The sequence below is a fragment of the Myxocyprinus asiaticus genome, chromosome 31, assembly GCF_019703515.2.
Source record: "Myxocyprinus asiaticus isolate MX2 ecotype Aquarium Trade chromosome 31, UBuf_Myxa_2, whole genome shotgun sequence".
NCBI classification, from domain to species: Eukaryota; Metazoa; Chordata; class Actinopteri; order Cypriniformes; family Catostomidae; genus Myxocyprinus; species Myxocyprinus asiaticus.
In genome coordinates, this window is record NC_059374.1 from 39,648,557 (window position 1) to 39,668,881 (window position 20,325).

The following is a 20,325-nucleotide window of genomic DNA, read 5'->3' on the forward strand; positions in this document are numbered from 1 at the left end:
TGTAAGTGATCTAATTTAGTGAGCCTGCACACAAAGCATCACGAGAAACACATTCAGGAAAGCCTGAGAGTAAATTATTATAGTTATAGTTCACCCCAAATGGAAATTGTAACACCATCTACTCACCACATTCCGAATCACATGATTTATTTCTTCCATGGAACAAAAAGACTAATCTAGCAGAATGTTAAAGCTGCTCTTTTTGCCATACAATGAAAGTGGCAACACTGGCTATCAAACTCAAAAAAAGACAAAAAAGTACTATAAAATTAGTCCATACACACTTACATTCCAAGTCTTCCAAAGCCATACAATACCTTTGTTTCATTAACAGCACAAAATTCAAGTTGTTACACACTTAAAATCTTATCTTTCGTGGAGTTATAAACTGACGTAGTGAGTGATATTTGCAGTTATGAAATAAGAGACCGCTCAAAATCTGAACATAAATGCTCACGGGAGACACATGTTAATACTGCCTTCATGTGCTATCGAATTATAATAAATATTAGTTTCCTACTTGGAAGTTGCACATGAATGCCCCCTCAAGACATACAGTATTTACAACTAGGAAACTTAGAGAAGTTTCCAATTTGGGAGGAGATACAAACGTTAACATTTACATTTATCGGTCATACATTTACGCAAGTACACTCAAAAACATATATTTCAGCCTATTGTTTTTTGTAGTTGTTGATTTTTTAAAAAAATTTTTTTTTAGATTTATACATTTCAATTATACATTCATTTCAATGAAACTGAATTATGTAATTTTTAACTAAATTAAACTCATAAAACTTAGGTTTTATTCATATTAGGTTTCAATATTTGCTTTACAAGTCATTGAATGTTTCATGCTCAAAACAAACTATTATTTTGGTATTGACAAGTTGTTTGTCTACATAGGATTCACAGAGAAAACCGTACCAAGATACTAAGACTGGCAGTTTTCCAGACACCAGTGGAGGATTCATTGAATATCAGTGAGTTAAACACATTTTGAGATCTGACGTTTTCAGAAATTGTGAATATTACTTGTTCTCATAACAGTCTTTTTAACAAACATGAATCATAAACACCTGATGCCGACCTTCACCAGAGAAAATCGTACATAAAAGTGAGGCATCAGTACCTTTTTGATGGATTGGCAAAGCAGGGAAACCCAACATTACTCAATGAGATCTACACAGAGCTCTACTGTAAATCATGTAGGGTGGAAATGAAGAGATCAGTAATGAACGTGAAGTGAAACAGATAGAGAAAACACTAATAGCAGTAAGACCGGAAACTCCAAATCAAATGCAATGACGTCTTTAAACCTTTACCTGGACAGGACAAACCCATCAGAACTGTGCTGTCGCTGGCATTGGAAAAACAGTCTTTATGCAGAAGTTCATTCTGGACTGGGTTGAAGGTAAAACAAATCAAGACGTCCACCTCATATGTCCACTACCTTTCAGAGAGCTCAGTCTTATGTTTGACAAAAAAGTGCAGTTTAGTTGATCTTCTACTAACCTTCTTTTTGGATGAAACAAGTTTAGCCTTGATTGAAAGCCGTTTCATCTTTGACGGTTTTGACCAGTGCCATCTTCCTTTAAATTTTCACAGCAATTGAGACTATACGGGATGCAACCAAAGAGACCTCAGTGGACGTGCTGCTGACAAACCTCATGAAGGGGAATTTGCTTCCCTCTGCTCTCATCTGGATCACCTCCAGACCAGCAGCAGCTGATCTCATCCCCTCTGAATGTGTCTTTAATGAGCCACAGAAGGAGGAATACTTAGTTAATCAGTAATCAGAGTCTGAACAAGTTTGCACATGTTTTCAGACATGCAACCTTTTAGTTTATCCGTGCCTAAACGATTTTGGGTTACCTGATCCAGGGCTGATCAGTGCAAAAATGGCTTATAAAGCACAACAAAGCTAGTGCACATGGCTACCAAAACCAAGGGTTGCGCGAGATGACAAACCCGGGAACAAATGTGACTTCAGTACACCGTAAACAAACAACACTAAACCTAATGATGAATAATACTCTAAAACAAGTGAAACACTGTTAAAAACACACTTAAGCGATGCGAGTTCAACACACAGTACACAACACAGTAAACAAACAGCTCTAGCCTAGCAATGAATACTACTCTAAAACAAAGTGAAAACATTGTAATAAACACACACTTACACACTACTGCAGACTCCTATTGATAGATCGCTTCTCCTGAAGTGACTAAGATTCCCGCAGTTAAATATCCTACCTGGCTGGACATGCCTTACTGTTTAGCACAACAAAGCTAGTGCTTATACAGGCAATATTCTTGTGGGAAACTATAATTACCACTATAATTTCCCCACATATCAGTTTAACTATTGAGTTTGACAAGACTGATATAAATGTAAGCATCATGAAATACTGATAAAAACTGTAAAAGAAACTTACCTCTGTATGAACCATGTGTTAAAAAAATTGGTCACTCCCTGAAATACAGCATGATGAAAATCAAACCATTATTTTTAAAGAGGTAACTATCAAGTTACGAGGTAGAACACAAAGTGCAGGGACAAAAGAATATATAAAATGCATAAAACATTTAAAAGAACAAAGACAGTGAAAACATGATACTTTCTTTCAACAGGGTTTCATGTTGCAAAATCAAAACAGAGGGCTTTGAATCTCTGACTTCAGCTCTGAGGTCAAACCTCTCTCATCTGAAAGAGCTGAATCTGGGCAACAACAGACCTGGAGATCCAGGAGTGAAGCTGCTCTCTGAAGCTCTTGATCATCTAAACTGTAGATAGAAAACACTGAGGTAAATGTATAGTAATCAGTGAATACATTTTATTTTTTTTTAAACACAGTTTATATTATAATGACTTTCTCTCTCAGGATGGACAAATGTGAAATGACAGAGAAAAGCTGTGCTTCTGTTGCCTCAGCTCTCAGCTCAAAGACCTCCAGTCTGACTGAAATGGATCTGAGCATTAATGATCTGCAAGATTCAGGAGTGAAACTGCTCTGTACAATACTGAAGAATCCTCACTGTAAACTAGAGAAGCTCAGGTAAACATCTTACCTCAGTATTACTCAGTGCATCACATCTGAGACCATTTAAATCAGATTTATACATAGTCATAATCATCGAACACAAAAACAATAAACAGTTCTAACAGAACTAACGAATACCATTATTTGTTAAACTTTCCAATGCTTGCAAATGCACTGAAAAAAATATACTCTGCTCTCTTCAGGTTGTCTAACTGTAGTGTCACAAAGGAAGGTTTAGCAGCACTGGCTAAAGCTCTCAAATCAAACCCCTCTCACCTGACAGAGCTCAATCTGCTGGAGAATCATCTGGAAGAGTCAGATATTAAACTGCTCTTTGTGATACAGGACGAGTCATCAAAGAGAGGAAACAATGCTAAAAAAAACAAACAAAAAAAACATTTAAGACAGGGGCTTAAATGTTCTCAGCCCAGGGCCCAAGTAATAAATTCTGTGTTTACTTGGGACCCACACTTACCAAACAAGCCAATATGCTGTATTTGCTATACCAGTTAGCCTAATTTATATGCTTGACAGCACTCTTTTTTCTGTTTATATTCACCATCAAATAATTATCTTACTAACTTAAGTTTCAACTGTTAAAGAACTGCTTTTCTTCTTCTTTTGGCAGAAATTCTGCGGCTTTTCTCAAGCTGCGTGTGCTGTGCGAGAAGATGTCATCTTATTTAGTTATTAATAGCTTAGCCACTCATTATTTTGAATTTGGGCATATAATATATTCTGGGCACTCCTCTCTCTTTTTACAATTTTATATAAAATGAATGACAAACAGTGACAGTTCGCCACATGACCAGGACCTTTTTTCAGCTGAGCATGCATAATGACTGTGGCGGATTGATATCACTAAGCAAACTGCGTGGAAGAGCAGACTAAAGAGCACATTTGCAATTTCAGTTCTTTAAAGGGCATAATTACTCATTAAAACACAGCACGAACTAACATTTATGGACCCATAGTTTAAGATACACTGGTTTAAGATAACTCTACAATAAAACACTGACAGATATTTTAATTTATGTTAGGAAAATAAATAGTACTCTATGTTAATGCTAGATAATGGATATGCATTTTTATTCTGGATAAATCTGTGTTTTCTTTACTAATGTACAGAATGACAAATACAAACTATTTATTTTACATTTTATTTTATGAACTAGATACAAAAGGTCATAAATAAAGGTCATAAGTTAAGTGCACCTAAAAGAGCAAAAGCAGAAATTGTGAAATTAAATGATTCCTCAACCTGTTATAGGACTGTTCTGAAATGTGCTGCTGTCTTACAATGTGTTATTGTCAAAATTAGTATTATGTTCAATTAAATACATTCAAATGTAAAGGAAGAAAATATCAGGAACTCAAAAGCTGTACAAAGCAATGGCTGCTGGTATTGTGTACATCATAAAGAAAAACATTGAAATCATTGTATGTACACACAGAATTCTAGATTATGTACAGGGTACTGAAATAAATGTCAAAAAATAGATTTGTAACTATAAAAATTCTTGCTATGATTCACTTAATTCAGTCTTATGTTTTATGAAATGACTGACACATAGTAAACAAATAAACATACAGTCTGGTTCAATTCTTGTGTAATCTCTGGTTGTTGAGTCAATTAAAAAATAGTATGAGAGACCTCAAAAGTGACATCCATTTATCTTGACGGAAGACAAAATGGAAGTCAATGAAATGGAAAGAAGGGAAGCAAACAGGATAGGGACAATGAAGGAAGAAAGAAAGAAAGAAAGAAAGAAAGGAAGAAAGACATCTGATTAAGTCATTTATTTTGCTACTTTAAAAATGCAAAAATTGGATACACTGAACATGAGTAACTTAAGACTTAAATCTAATCTTTCATCTTGTCTTTCCTCAGATTTTTTTTAACAAATAAATCAATACATTTTTCCATCGTGCAATGCCTCTGCTCCATCTGGGCTTCATAAAATAAACACACAATCCAAAGGGTCTATTAGTTTCATTTGAAAAGGCTCAAACTCTCCTGAGGCAAAAAGATTCGTTTGAATATAACGTTCAGATCTGATCCACAGGGAACAATTTCTTCCTGTCAATGACGGGTGCCCATCCTGAAAAGAACCTGAGGAGAAAAACGCCGTAGTCTGTTTCCACTTAAAATTTAAACTGTTCTTTCCGCATACACAAGGAGGACAATTCCCAAACTCTTTCTCCTGACAAAAATATACCTTTACTGCCTCAAAACTTGAAACTAAAGACTCAGAAACATCTTCAGACGTCTCATCCAAAGAGTCCAAAGAGATCAAAGTCATTTTAATTAACAAAAGATCAGTTAAAAAAATCCCAATCACAAAGAGGTCGAGAAAAAGTGCAGTTTTACTCATTCATTCTCTGATCTTCATACCATTCTCCATTAAAGTGCAAGAGTGATGTGAAATATTCCGTCCCTCTTGTAATTCATGTTAAACATCATGACACATTGTTTTTCCTGGATCAGACAGGAACCTTTTTGTCTTGTCTTTGCATTCCAGACAATAAATCGTGGACATTGGTAAGGATCTTTCTCTGATGTGCACTGCATGAAATTCCCATTTTGGCTAGATCCCTGAAAAAAAGAAGCATTTACGTTAAGGATCAGATAAAGTCATCTTAAGGCTCATTGAGATGTTTCATTGAGTGTAAATGTGTGAGGCTACTTACTCTTGGCTCATGTGTATAACACTATCTAAATTACAGTGTCCTGCTGTGATGAAGTTGTCTGTGTATTGCTCTAGTCCAATGATTTTCAGCCATTCGTCCACAGAACCCAACGATGTTGCGGAGCCTTCAGAGGGGGCGTGGTGAAGTGTGGAGGGGTGGGGCCTGTGGGCAAAAACATCAAATGAATTTATTTTACACCATCTCAGAGAAAATTAATTTGCATCAGAATTTTCTTGTGTTTTTATGTAGGGATTTGTATGTGCTCGTGCAGTGGGCCCAAAAAGTATTTGTGCACTTAAGTCATGCTTAAGAATTATGTATGTCATTGCATTAGATAACATAATATCAAACCAAGTGGCATCTGCAAACAAATGATGTTAGAGCTTTTTTTTTGCTCAATGACTTTTAATCAACTGCTTTCGCAGTAGGATGATTTTTAGTGGATGTACCCCTCAAGTTTACACAGGTAAGCAGAGTAACCACAGGTAGATCACATTAAAGGAATAGTGTTACCCACCCTCATATTGTTACAAACACGTTTAACTTTCTTTGTTATGTGGAACACAAAAGGAGATGTTTAAATGAATACTTTGGCCCTTCTTTTAAAAAAAAAGTATAACCTTAAAGCATAGAAAAGAAACCAAAGGTATCATAAATGTGACTTGTACGTCATATTCCAAGTCTACTAAAGCCATGCTACAGGATTTGGTGAGAAACAACCTGGAATTTAAGTCATTTTTCAGCAAAGATCTTGACACAAAACCTTGTGGGTTCATGAGCGCTATAAGAGAAGCTTGTTCACAGAGGCAGGCGAGAACTTCAATTGTTTTTAGTGCTAAACTCTACTAGTTCCACCAACGTTGGACAACTAGAATGTGTCCAAACATGTCTTCAGTTTAAACATTATCATCTACTGTTTTATCTTTTAAAAACTACTATAGCAAAACTCTTTTTGTCAAATGTTTTGCTTGAAAAGCGTTCTTGTGCTATCTTTATTGTCACTTGGTTTGAAACTGTATTCATTATCTAATGCAATGCCATTCATACACCTTTAAGTGCAACTTGAGTGTCTATATGTGCAGATTTTGCTATCCTTGTAGAGACCACATTTCTGAAAATGTCCCCAGAAGAACGGAACAATTTTATTAAAGCTAATAAAGATTTTTGAAGGAACTTAATAATGTCTGAATGTGTATCCACAAACCAAATATTTTAGCGTAAGTCTACAGCAATTACTGTACAAGTATTTTATATTAAGATTATTTTTTTTAAATAGCAAGTCCCTACAAGGATATACAAGGCTATATTTGTCTCTGTAGTGTGCACTATAAGTGTGCAACCTGCAGGTGTCTCCCGCTGTCCTCTTGAGTGATGCAGGATTGCGTATGAGTTTGTCCAGCATGTTGACTATCTGGCTGAATTTGGGTCTGTCTGCACGCTCCCTCATCCAGCACTCCAGCATGAGCTGATGTAAAGCCAGCGGGCACTCCATGGGCGGCGGCAACCGGTATCCTTCCTCTATTGCCTTTATCACCTAGGAAACAGAGGAGAGGAAATAAGTGGCTGATCTTGCTAAACTGTTGCATTTAACTAGTTTGTTTAAGTTGGCATGGTACATAATAATATGCTAAAATGAGTATTATTATTTTGGTTGCACTGTTGAAAACCATACTATGGGAATAACAGAGCTGAAGCAAATCTAATTAATTTTAGGAATCAGATTTGTAGTATGGTGCCACTTACATCCTGGTTACTCATGTCCCAATATGGACGTTCACCATATGACATCACTTCCCACATGACGATGCCGTAACTCCACACATCACTTGCTGAGGTGAACTTTCTGTATGCGATGGCTTCTGGAGCCGTCCAGCGAATGGGAATCTTCCCTCCCTGTGATTGACAAGTTCATGTTATTGCCAATGAATAATGAATAATCAATAAGTTCCACTTCGGGTCAGGGTCCTTGTTAACTTGTCATGATTTTTTATTTCTTTAAAAATAAATAAAACTTAAGTAGGCATTGAGGCAGCATGAATGATGATAATAAATGTAAATAAATAACTGTAAAATTACACACTCTTACCCTGGTAGTGTATGCACCTTCTGGTTCATCTTCAAGCACTCTGGACATCCCAAAGTCTGACACTTTGCACACCAGGTTACTGTTTACTAGAATGTTCCTTGCTGCAAGGTCCCGATGAACATAACTCATGTCGGAAAGATATTTCATACCAGATGCAATACCTCTTAGTATGCCCACCAGCTGAATTACAGTAAAACGTCCGTCATTCTTCTGAAAGAGGAAGGAAAACGTCAAACCTGAATAGTGACATCTTGCCAAAAACAAAATGGCAAGTTATGTAATAAGTCGTGATTGTTCTTATAAGTCATTTAAAAAGCAGTTTCAGTGTCAATGTTTTTTATCAGGCACCATGCAAAAGTTGTCAGCATTTTAGTCATTTAAACCATTTTATGTCACAGTGAAAGCAAAAAGACGCTCCCAAATCACAGCTAATTTGGTGTCTAATAGAACGCAAAAGCCCCGCCCACTTTCACAGTCAACTTGGTTCTGGAAGTGTTTTCCCCATTCATTTTTCCCCACAGAGATTTCATAAAATCCTTCATAAAAGAGTTCTAAATGAACCAAACCAAACAAGCTCTGAGGTGAATCACAACATTACAAACTCTGAATCTGAAGCAAAAACGTATTTGAAAACAGGACAAAAAGACAAAGATACAAGACTGCGTACTTAATGTCTTTCATGAAGAAATTAACTACAATCCTATGAAGCACTGCAAATAACATAATGGAATTAAAAATGGAAAAATATAAAACTATTGCTTTAAAGGGGTCATGAAATGGAGAATCAAATTTTCCTTGATATTTAGACATAAGAGGTACAGTAACTGTACTATAAAAACATGCTGTAAATTTCAGAACTCAAAACTTCCTCCCCAGTCTAAAAAGAGCATTTATAATTGGCACCCTGCTGAAACGTCTCGTTTTGAAATCTGTCTGTTCTTGACTTCATGAAACATTGCTCATTTACACATCCCACAACATGCCCACTGGCGCGCAGGTCAATAGAGCTGGCCTTGTGTGGCTAACTATTCCAAACATAACTCCAAAGGGGACCCATCTGGACTATTTTGAATTATTTTTGAATATACTCATGAACTAGACAGACCGATAAAACGGCTTGTTTGAGCAATTTGCATGAGGAAGAAGCTTGATGCTTTATCATGCCACGCCTAGTCAAGTTTGAAAAGTATTACACAGATTTAAACAGGTAAACAGACACATACACACACACACACACACAAACAAACACACACTTACTCTAAGAAACATGTCCAGTGAGCCATTCTCCATGTACTCAGTGATAATCATAACTGGTTTACCTGCAGTCAGAGAGAGCAATAATGAATGAACCAATTAAACATCATAATTTATGATAAATTCCACTGCTTTAAAAGAAAAATACAAAAATGCATTAGCAAGCACTAAAACGTTCCCACTTGATTGTATTTGAATGCCAAAGATGTGCTGAGCGTATGAAACTCTGTCACTCAATATTAAACAACCAGATGTAAACACCAGACACAGACCATGAATATCTGTTATTCAAAGTGAATCAACACACTCGCAGACCCAGGCTGACTGATTGACAGTTAGCCAATAGTCCTGTCTTATAGAGGAAGTGTGGTAAATAGAGCTCTACGAGACACATTGTCGGCCATCTTTGTTGTTCTGGCCTTTCAGATGACCTTGAGGCGAATTTGACTGACAGCTCCTCCAGAGGGCCTGAAGAGCAGGTGACCTCTGACCCCTCCCCCTCACTGTCAGTGCTTCCCAGTCCCGCCCCTTTACGCCCATCCTATTAGAATGCTAATGAAGTGTTCACTGACTGCGTCTAGTTTTGCGTGTATATGCGCATAGTCATGTATGCGTACATTTGACAATGAACTCTGCACAACAAGGAATATCATCTGTAATCTTCACCAAAACTTACCAACAATACAGCCTTCACAATTTGAAAATTCTTAAAAAATACACCAATGAAAAAGAATCAGGGAAATTTGTGTAAAATGCATAAACTGAGTATAGCTAGTTGTGAAATATTGTGAAGTAATGCTGTTGAATTGTTGATGAGAAACACTGAGAGGCCCAGCTATCCCACACCGCCTTATTTACATATTTAGATTCAGTTCATACTCATTTACATTATGTAAATGAAGCATTCAACTCCATTAGCTCTGCAGTAACACAAAGCAGGAGAATTAAGACGGCTTTATAGTTTCATGGGGACATTTATGAGCTAAAATGAAATTAAACAATGACAGCGCTGCTCATTTTCTGAGTGCTGGCTGACAGCCACCTGTTAGAAACATCCAATTCTCTTACCAATTCATTTTATTTTAATTTATTAAGGAATTGTAAATCCACAATGTTTATGATGCCACTGAGTGTGATAAATTAACTCTATTTTAAACTGTAAAAAAATACAAAATAAATAATAATATTTTACATCTAACTGTATATATATATTAATATAAAAAGTGATTTTAAATCAGTGTTCACAAACCCTTTTTCATCCTGTAATGCGACACATTTCTGAGTGAAACTTCAATGAGACAAATCGTAGGACGGGACTTGATTTTATCCATCGGGCATTGATTGGATCAACAATCTAATAATCTGTGTGGCCTAAGTGACATCAGTGTAAAAAAAAAAAAAAAAAAAAAAAAAAAAATCTGAAGAAGATCTGTATTAGTGAATTTAAATATCGTAAAGGTGTTTATTAATTCATGAATGCATTCGTTTAGGGATAAACTAGCATCAGTTTACTGCTAAAAAATTTAAATACATTTAAAAAATAAGTAAACAGAAAAAAAAAGATGGAAAGCAAAAATGAAAAAGAAGCACTTTCTGTCTCTCTCTCTCTCTCTCTCTCTCTCTCTCTCTCTCTCTCTCTCACACACACACACACACACACACACACACACACACACACACGCAGATCAGTGGTGTTGTGTGGCTGTAGGTTAGAGATATAATGTGACACTCTAACCCCCAAACACATTTAGGAATGACGTTGTGATTAATGACTCTGCGTCTGCTGTGCTTTTTAGCTTACATTAGCCCACCACAGCGACCCACTCCATCTGGAGACCACAAGAGTGTGTGTGTGTGTGTGTGTGTGTGTGTGTGTGTGTGTGTGTGTGTGTGTGTGTGTGTGTGTGTGTGTGTGTATCAGAGAGCAACTTTGGAGTCTTTGTCAAGGCACATTTAGCGAGCAAACATTCATTTAAACTGAACATGCATATATAAACATGCACTCACATTAGCATATCAAAAAGAAAAATAAATGTTGTATCACCAGTCTGTTTCTTTACACTTCGTTCCATTTAAAGTTAGATGTAGGATATTCCTACTTGTCCTACTATGCTGTGTTCTGTTGTCCGACGCACGGAAGATGACATATAGGGAAACAAATTGGCAGTGCTATCATTTGTTTTGCAGATGTTTGATTATCAACAGAGAGGATCATTTATGTTATTTTACTAGGAGGTCTGTAAAGCTATCCGTTTGAATTCCCATTAATCTCAATGGCAATTACTCGGCTGGTCAGGCACTCCATTCTGGCCTGATTCTTTGAGCCAATCAAAAAAACCAAAAATGCAATGTGACCACAAAAAAAAAATTAAAAATGACAAAAGTGACATCCTGACAATGCTGATTGGTAGATGACACCACAAGTCAGGGAAAAATGTAAGTCCATTGAAACTTTTAAGAGCCATCAAAAAATAAATAAAATCGGGCACTACCAAGGGCGACGTTTACTAAAAAGCCTTCTATTTTCACGTAATGCAGGAACTTTGACTTGTTTGTACATTTCATTTGCTTAAATGTTTCATTTTTTATCATTAACACTGCATAGTATCTCCTGTGACATCATACACCCGTATCTTGCCGTGCACGATGTTCAAATTCAAGTGGCGTTCTATCACAATCTTCTGAACAGGACGTTTCCGAGTTGAATGGATTGCAGCTAATGCTGGGCATCATCAACTACCCTAATGATACAATACATATCGTGATACACATCACAATTCAATATATCTTGAAACTGCACTATAGGCATGAGAGAGACCCACCGTGTCCACAAGAGAAAGAGTGAATCATGCAGGTTCGGTTTCAATTGCTGTCACGTCTCAAAAGCAGCTTTAAACACGCTTATTTAGACGACCTGCTTCTTAAATACTCAAATGTTGCACATGATATGAATACACAAAAACGTGAATAAAAATATTGATACAGGGTATCTAAAGTATTGATACAATTTCATGAGAAAAGGTATCATTAAATATATATTTGTATCCGCACAGCCCTACCCTTACAAAAAAATCGAAACTAGCCACAAACTTGCAGTAAATTCGCCGCTCGTTATTTTCACATTCAAATGAGCTTGTGATTCACCGCAAATGTTTGCCAGAAGTTTGCAGCTCTTCGCCAGTAGTGGTGAACCTGCAGCAAACCTTTGGCAACAATGATCAAAGCTCATTTGCATATGAAAATTATCAGTGGTGAATTTGCGGCAATTTTGCCATGAACTCTCGATTTTTGTAAGAGTAAACACAGCATTCGTAACATCTTAACATCTGATTTTGAAGGTACATCATACAGTACATCCAGAATGAAATATATTGCAGAAGAGAGAGAAAAAAATAGCCTTTGCCATCAACTTTGACTTACATTTGGTTACCACACCTTCTAGATGAATGATATTGGGATGGTCAAACTGGCCAATAACACTGGCCTCGCTCAGGAAGTCCAGCCTGTGCTGTTCGGTAAACCCCGCCTTCAATGTCTTGATGGCCACACAGATCTCTCGCTTTCCAGGAAGCTTCAGACGACCGCTGCAAACCTCTCCAAACTCACCTACAGACACAGATAGTGACTATTACACGTATATTTTTACACTAAACGACAAGTAGGGTGTAATCGCAGTTAGAAGGGTTGTTTACGCACCAATGCCGATCACTTTTTCGATCTTGATACAGGAGGTACTGATCTCTTTAGCAAACTCCCTGATGGCCTGGTTTGGGTCTTCGTAGGTGAAGGGGTCCACATATATCCTCACACCTAACAGCACATTAACAGAAGGTTTCACAAGAGAAATCTTTCGCCCGTTTGTACCAGCAGTGCAGCAGTGAAGTCATGCTTACCTGGCTGCAGGTGTTTCTCCTCGGCCTGTTTAGTTTTGCTGTATTTGCCCCTACTGAGATGAAAATATTTCACGATTTTTCAGTATTATTCTTTTATTTGTCTATAATATGGAGGGGAAAAAAACTGCAGTGCAAAAAATTATTTTCATAATCAACAATTTTGTCTATTTCTAGTAAAAATATCTATACATAAACATATATTCATGTATTTGAGAAACAAAACTGTTTAATATATTAAGACTTGTTTTCAGAGAATATATTTCTGGAATTAAGTTTCTTTTTCTTACACCACTGGCATATAGATTTTTCTTGTTATAAACATACAGTACAACTACTGTATATTTTGAAAAAAACTATTTGTAATTTGCCATTGGGATAAGATAAGGAAACTAAAGTCCTCTGTTATTTTCACTGTGAACAAATCTTACATTTCTTATGTAATTTTGCTTCTCAAATCTATCTTGTTTTAAGGATGTTTAGACATTTTTACTGGAAAACAAGACAAAAATGCTGACTAACATTCTGTCTTCCTCACTTTTTGGTGATGATGAAGGCGCTGATGAGGATGAGGAGGAGAACAACCACACAACCGGCCACCAACAGCAACAACACAGCAGAACTCATCACACCTCCAATAATCGAAGCTGCGACTAAGAGAGAGTGTAAAACAATGCATGACAATATGCCAGTATTAAACCTTTATTATTACTTGAATTTCACAATGCAAAAAATAATTCTGAGTTCTTATTAATTTCAAAGTTATTACTGATTTGTTTGCAAGGAAAAATTTAGAAAATCATATCCCGCTCTACATTTGTTCTCACTGAATTTCTTTTATTTTTTTCTCCCCTTTTCTCCCCAATTTGGAAAGCCCAATTCCCAATGCACTCTAAGTCCTCGTGGTGGTGTAGTGACTCGCCTCAATCCGGATGGCGGAGGACGAATCTCAGTTGCCTCCGCGTATGACACCGTCAATCCGCGCATCTTATCATGTGGCTTGTTGATCGGAGACGTAGTGCGTGTGGAGGCTTCACGCTATTCTCCGCGGCATCCACGCACAACTCACCACATGCCCCACCAAGAGCGAGAACCACACATTATGGTGACCACGAAGAGGTTAACCTAACGTGACTCTACCCACCCTAGCAACCGGGCCAGTTGGTTGCTTAGGAAGCCTGACTGGATCTTACTGAATATCATAAATAAACTAACAAATACTGAATGTCTGATATATTATTGTTCATGTTTGATCCCAATTTAAAGAAATATTCCAGGTCAAAACAAGTTAAGCTCAAACAACAGTATTTGTGGCATAAAGTTGATTACCATAGAAAATATTTTTGACTTGTCTTTTATTTACAGTGCATCCGGAAAGTAATCACAGCGCTTCACTTTTTCCACATTTTGTTATGTTACAGCCTTATTCTAAAATGGATTAAATTCATTATTTTCCTCAAAATTCTACCAACAATACCCCATAATGACAACGTGAAAGAAGTTTGTTTGAAATCTTTGCAAATTTATTAAAAATAAAAAAACGAAAAAAATCATATGTACATAAGTATTCACAGCCTTTGCCATGACACTCAAAATTGAGCTCAGGTGCATCCTGTTTCCACTGATCATCCTTGAGATGTTTCTACAACTTGATTGGAGTCCACCTGTGGTAAATTCAGTTGATTGGACATGATTTGGAAAGGCACACACCTGTCTATATAAGGTCCCACAGTTAACAGTGCATGTCAGAGCACAAACCAAGCCATGAAGTCCAAGGAATTGTCTGTAGACCTCCGAGACAGGATTGTATCGAGGCACAGATCTGGGGAAGGGTACAGAAACATTTCTGCAGCATTGAAGGTCGCAATAAGCACAGTGGCCTCCATCATCCGTAAATGGAAGAAGTTTGGAACCACCAGGACTCTTCCTAGAGCTGGCCGCCCGGCCAAACTGAGCGATCGGGGGAGAAGGGCCTTAGTCAGGGAGGTGACCAAGAACCCGATGGTCACTCTGACAGAGCTCCAGCATTTCTCTGTGGAGAGAGGAGAACCTTCCAGAAGAACAACCATCTCTGCAGCACTCCACCAATCAGGCCTATATGGTAGAGTGGCCAGACGGAAGCCACTCCTCAGTAAAAGGCACATGACAGCCCGCCTGGAGTTTGCCAAAAGGCACCTGAAGGACTCTCAGACCATGAGAAACAAAGATTGAACTCTTTGGCCTGAATGGCAAGCGTCATGTCTGGAGGAAACCAGGCACTGCTCATCACCTGGCCAATACCATCCCTACAGTGAAGCATGGTGGTGGCAGCATCATGCTGTGGGGATGTTTTTCAGCGGCAGGAACTGGGAGACTAGTCAGGATCGAGGGAAAGATGAATGCAGCAATGTACAGAGACATCCTTGATGAAAACCTGCTCCAGAGCACTCTGGACCTCAGACTGGGGCGAAGGTTCATCTTCCAACAGCACAACGACCCTAAGCACACAGCCAAGATAACAAAGGAGTGGCTACGGGACAACTCTGTGAATGTCCTTGAGTGATCCAGCCAGAGCCCAGACTTGAACCCGACTGAACATCTCTGGAGAGATCTGAAAAGGCTGTGCACCGACGCTCCCCATCCAACCTGATGGAGCTTGAGAGGTCCTGCATAGAAGAATGGGAGAAACTGCCCCAAAATAGGTGTGCCAAGCTTGTAGCATCATACTCAAAAAGACTTGAGGCTGTAATTGGTGCCAAAGGTGCTTCAACAAAGTATTGAGCAAAGGCTGTGAATACTTATGTACATGTGATTTCTTTCGTTTTTTATTTTTAATAAATTTGCAAAGATTTCAAACAAACTTCTTTCACGTTGTCATTATGGGGTATTGTTTGTAGAATTTTGAAGAAAATAATGAATTTAATCCATTTTGGAATAAGGCTGTAACATAACAAAATGTGGAAAAAGTGAAGCGCTATGAATACTTTCTGGATGCACTGTATTTACAAATTGCCGTTACAATGACACACTTACAATTAAAGTGAATTGGGCCAGTCCATAAATGCTAAAATACACACTTTCATAAGTATTGCCACTTAACATGATTTTAGTGAGACAAAATCTCTGTTCTACATGATTTTAGTGTGATGAATTAGCTTAAACTGTTAACCGCATTGCGTCGTTATGGCAACGAAGTTGTAATATTGGATATAACTTTATACTGATATGGTTAGGAAGCGATTTTATCACACTAAAATCATGTTAACATGTATAATATTTAGATATTGTGGCTATAACTTTGAAACAGTGAGTATTTTAGTGTTTACGGATTGGCCCCATTCATTTCCATTTTAAGTGCCTTACTGTAACTGCGATTTTTGCTTTTTTAAAATAAGCATGGGACGAGTAAATAATTTTTGTGGTTATCAATATTATGCCACAAATGCTGTCAATTGAGCTTAACTTGTATAGAGATTATTTCGCAGAGATGGGCCACTCATATTTAAATGAATGGGAGAAATTGGAACGCTCAACCAAGAAGCTCTGAGCGCCCAACGGTCAACGGATGTAGAAAGGAAGTCCCGCCTTACACAGTTAAAGGAGCCAATCACCTTTTAGATACAGACATCACCTGTCAATCAACTCGAGAATATATGTGAGCATTAGCTATACAAGCCGGGAAAATTTCATTTTTTTGCATATTGTGATGTAAAGAATCACAATTTATGATTCCAGTATTGTCAGTTTTTATTGCTGATTTGAAATATGTTCTTTGATCGTAATCATGACCAACCGTTTTCTCCATTCAAGTAGATAGGAGCTGCACTAGCATGACAAGAAATAGCCTCCCGAGAGCATTCCAAAGATGGCCGACAGTGGACTGACTTGCTAGAAAGACTTTGATTGTATTAAACCCGGAACATTCCTTTAACACATGTTCTTGAAGATGAACTACATACATACCTGTGTTGGTGCTGAACTCAAAGGGAGCACTGAACTCTCCGTAGCCCGCGGCGGTGCGAGCGCGCACGTGAAACACGTATGAGGTCAGCGGGATCAGATCTTTAATATCGGCATTACGAGACGTTGTCTTTATGATGCGATAACTCCTCTCATTCTGATCCTGACATTTATAAATAAAGACAAAGAGAGAGTCAGAATGGAAAACCACAGGGGATTACTGCACCACATACACTCATGTGCGCATGTGGTTAAGAGTTAACATCTTTATGAGGAATTTTCTCACCCTCGTATGTTCCAAATGGGTATTATTTTCTCTACTATGTGGAACACAAAAAAGTGCCTTCTTTAACCCTCCCATTGTGGTCCGAATCTGCATACACCTTTTGCATTCATGGGTCAATTTCGACCCGGTGGAATTCAAGCTTATAAATCATTCATAACCCGATGGTTTTCATCTAAATCTATATTGTAAGTCATTAATAGGTTCTTAACTTTTCATACATGTAAAAACTGACAAATATAAAAGTTATTAATTAATATGCCTTTTTTTATAATAAAATGTAGAAATTCTTTGACATTTCAAAATATACATTAACTACAGCAAAACTAGTGTAATACACATGAAGACATCTTTTTTATCAACATTTTTGTGAAATTGATTCTAAATATAACATAATGTACAATTTATATTAGCATCTAATGTGAGAAGTATTAGTAATTTGAATGAATTTCCTATTACTCATAACTGCTCAGTACAACTTGGTGGTCAAAACTTATAAAACCAACATATTCTTTTTCAACTAAACATCATCAAAACAAATGTACAACTCAACTATACAACATTAATACATCTTTACTATGTTTTTCAGCTAAACCTATTCTATTTACTCTAATGTACTGCCGAATGTTGATGTGTGAGTATGCTGAAAGCTGGTTTTGCATCAGATGGCTGCAGAGTAAAATGTGGACAATTTCCTCTTTCAAGCCCTATTTAGACTAATATATGTATGAACAAAATCTTGCCACACCCCCTTTAGGTGATAAGTACCTTTGATTTAGTTTATTTGTTATGTTTTTTTATGTCTGTCATGTCTTTTTTTGTACTTGAATGTGTGTGGGTTTATGTGTCTGTGTGTGACTGTATGTGTACGTGTGTGTGCAGTCCCAGTGAGAGACAAAAACTGTGTGAGTATGGAAAAGAGGCTAAATATAAGTGATGTGTTTATAAGTAAAAGTCTAATTCATAGATGTACAAAACAATCTACATAATATGTGTAAAGCCACAATTGATGCCCGGGTCAAAACTGACCCACGAACGCAAAATATGTGTCAATTTCTTTTAAATGGTTATAAAATGGTTATAAAAAAAAAAAAGAAAAAAAAAAAAAAAGATTATGTGTATTTTGATAGTCTTGACAAAGTCCCAAAATTTGGTTCCCGTACCAAAAAACAATGTGGTATTTAAAAATTATTATCTTACTCTCCCGGGTCAAAAATGACCCGAATGCAATAGGAAGGTTAAAGAAAATCCTGGCTGCTCTTTACCATATAATAAAAGCAAATAGGGACTTGGACTGTCAAGCTCCAAAAAGGACAAATATTGTGCCCTATTTTTCGGGTTTTCTGAAGTTATACAATAGTTTTGTGTGTGAGGAACAGAGCACAGTTTGAGCCGTTATGATAATCTTTCCCTCCTCTAAGCTCTAAAAAAGTACTGCAGAAGTCATATGAATTAAAAAATGGTGTGTTTAACACCACTGACACAAAATGTAATTGGTTCTTGTGTGTCTCGTAACCAAACATATCATATCTGATTTAAGGGCTGCAGCGGAGGGGAAGTTTATCAAAGAATAACTGCTTACATTTAGTTCTGTTCCTTACGCAAAGCTATCCTATGTCTTTAAAAGAGTATAAATATAGCACACGAGTCATATGGACTATACTTTTGATGCTTTTTTTTGTCATTTTGGAGCTTGACAGACCCAGTCCCCATTCACTTTCATTATATGGGCAATAATGGCCAGAATATATATATATATATATTTTTTTTTTTTTTTTTTAAATCACCTTTTGTGTTTCACAGAGGAAAGCAAGTCAAACAGTTTTGGAACAACATGAGGGTAGGTAAATGGTGACAGTATTTTCATTATCAGTTGAACTATTCCCTTAAGTTTAAAATAGGAAAACACAATGTTTTACATCCTTCACCTTCTCGTAATATTTGACCTCATATTCCAGTATGACACCGTTGGGTTTCTCTGGTTCCTGCCAGAACAGAAAGAGAGAGTGACGAGTGATGTCCTTACTCTCAACTAACATGACCGTGGAGGGAGCTGAAGAGAAAGAGAAAGCACGAGTCAGTTAATATTCATAAAAGGTTTATGTTTACTAAATGTCACTTTTGTCAGGTACGTCATCTGTCTGTCTCCCCCATTGTTGCTCTTTTATCACATCACAGACAAGCAGAGAGCAAAGACAAAACCAAAGGACACAGAGGACAAGAAGATCTCTTTCTCCCAGAATGTTCCTTGTTTCTTTTAAACTGTGGATTCGGAGTTAAGACTGCTTTTTGTTTTTTCCCTTAAAGCTGTTTTTCTTGAGTGTGAGAAAGTCAAACAGAGAGATTCAGACAAAACAGAGATGTGCAAATTCTTCTTGGCTTTTCTAAAGACACATCACACTGCTCGAAGAGCCGAAAACTAAACACAACACAAAAAAAATTAAAAAAAACAAGGAAAGAAAAGGAAAAACAGCAAAAGAAATGGAAAATGGAGGGAATGCAAAGACAAATCTGAGGGAGGCGAAGAAAAATCAAATGAAAAGATGCCTCAGAGATCTGTGTGTGTTAATTTTCTCTACCAAATACAGAAGAACAACTTTAGATATCAAAATGCATTTATGGGTGTTTCTTAAACCTCAGCACTTTTAGCAATGTGGACTCATTAACATTTGTATTTTTTTATTATTATTATTTTTTTTTAATCTCACTAGTTCATTTCATATGTAATTTTTATCATTTTTTCTGAAAATCATGAAAATTCCCATCACCGTGTCATTTCAAGCACATCTCAAGTTCTGTATTCAGTTTAATAGAATTCTGTGGTGGAAAGGATGGTGATGGAAATTATATTTTTTATGCTTTTGAAATAAAATGGACAACTCGTTTGTCTTGCTAAGGCTAATTTCATAGGAACATTTTATGTATCCTAAAAACACACAATTAAATAATATTTTCACATTGTTTGAGAAATTTGGCTAAATTAATTTGATTGGAAATGATGCCCAATAGAAATATACTGCTCACAAGTGATATTTACCTTGAATTTACTTTGGTTCCTTCATACATCACTTCTCTCATATTTCATTTCAAGCATGCTCTTAACCCTTTAAGCTCAGATGTGCCTGTGGGAATTATTTT

General features: G+C 36.9%; 1 protein-coding gene across 2 annotated transcripts in view; it reads right to left on the bottom strand.

Moving 5' to 3' along the window:
• Positions 1 to 2,193: 2,193 nt before the first annotated feature.
• The window catches only part of LOC127422221 (ephrin type-A receptor 4-like), a 58,590-nt gene continuing 40,458 nt past the window's right edge, over positions 2,194 to 20,325 (bottom strand). Inside the window, exons 6-19 of one of the 2 annotated variants that reach the window (XR_007894142.1) lie at positions 19,116 to 19,240; positions 16,908 to 17,067; positions 13,504 to 13,618; positions 12,969 to 13,021; positions 12,772 to 12,885; positions 12,496 to 12,681; positions 9,079 to 9,140; positions 7,822 to 8,031; positions 7,479 to 7,628; positions 7,076 to 7,269; positions 5,736 to 5,897; positions 5,440 to 5,640; positions 3,321 to 3,417; positions 2,194 to 2,787 (exon numbers count right to left, since the gene is read on the bottom strand). Coding sequence is in view for 1 of the 2 variants with exons in the window: in XM_051665565.1 (XP_051521525.1) it covers positions 5,529 to 5,640; positions 5,736 to 5,897; positions 7,076 to 7,269; positions 7,479 to 7,628; positions 7,822 to 8,031; positions 9,079 to 9,140; positions 12,496 to 12,681; positions 12,772 to 12,885; positions 12,969 to 13,021; positions 13,504 to 13,618; positions 16,908 to 17,067; positions 19,116 to 19,240 (1,643 nt within the window). In the remaining variant the exon portion in view is untranslated. Of the gene's footprint in view, positions 2,788 to 3,320; positions 3,418 to 4,208; positions 5,641 to 5,735; positions 5,898 to 7,075; positions 7,270 to 7,478; positions 7,629 to 7,821; positions 8,032 to 9,078; positions 9,141 to 12,495; positions 12,682 to 12,771; positions 12,886 to 12,968; positions 13,022 to 13,503; positions 13,619 to 16,907; positions 17,068 to 19,115; positions 19,241 to 20,325 lie in introns of those variants that run through there. The other variant, XM_051665565.1, reaches the window with a different exon arrangement.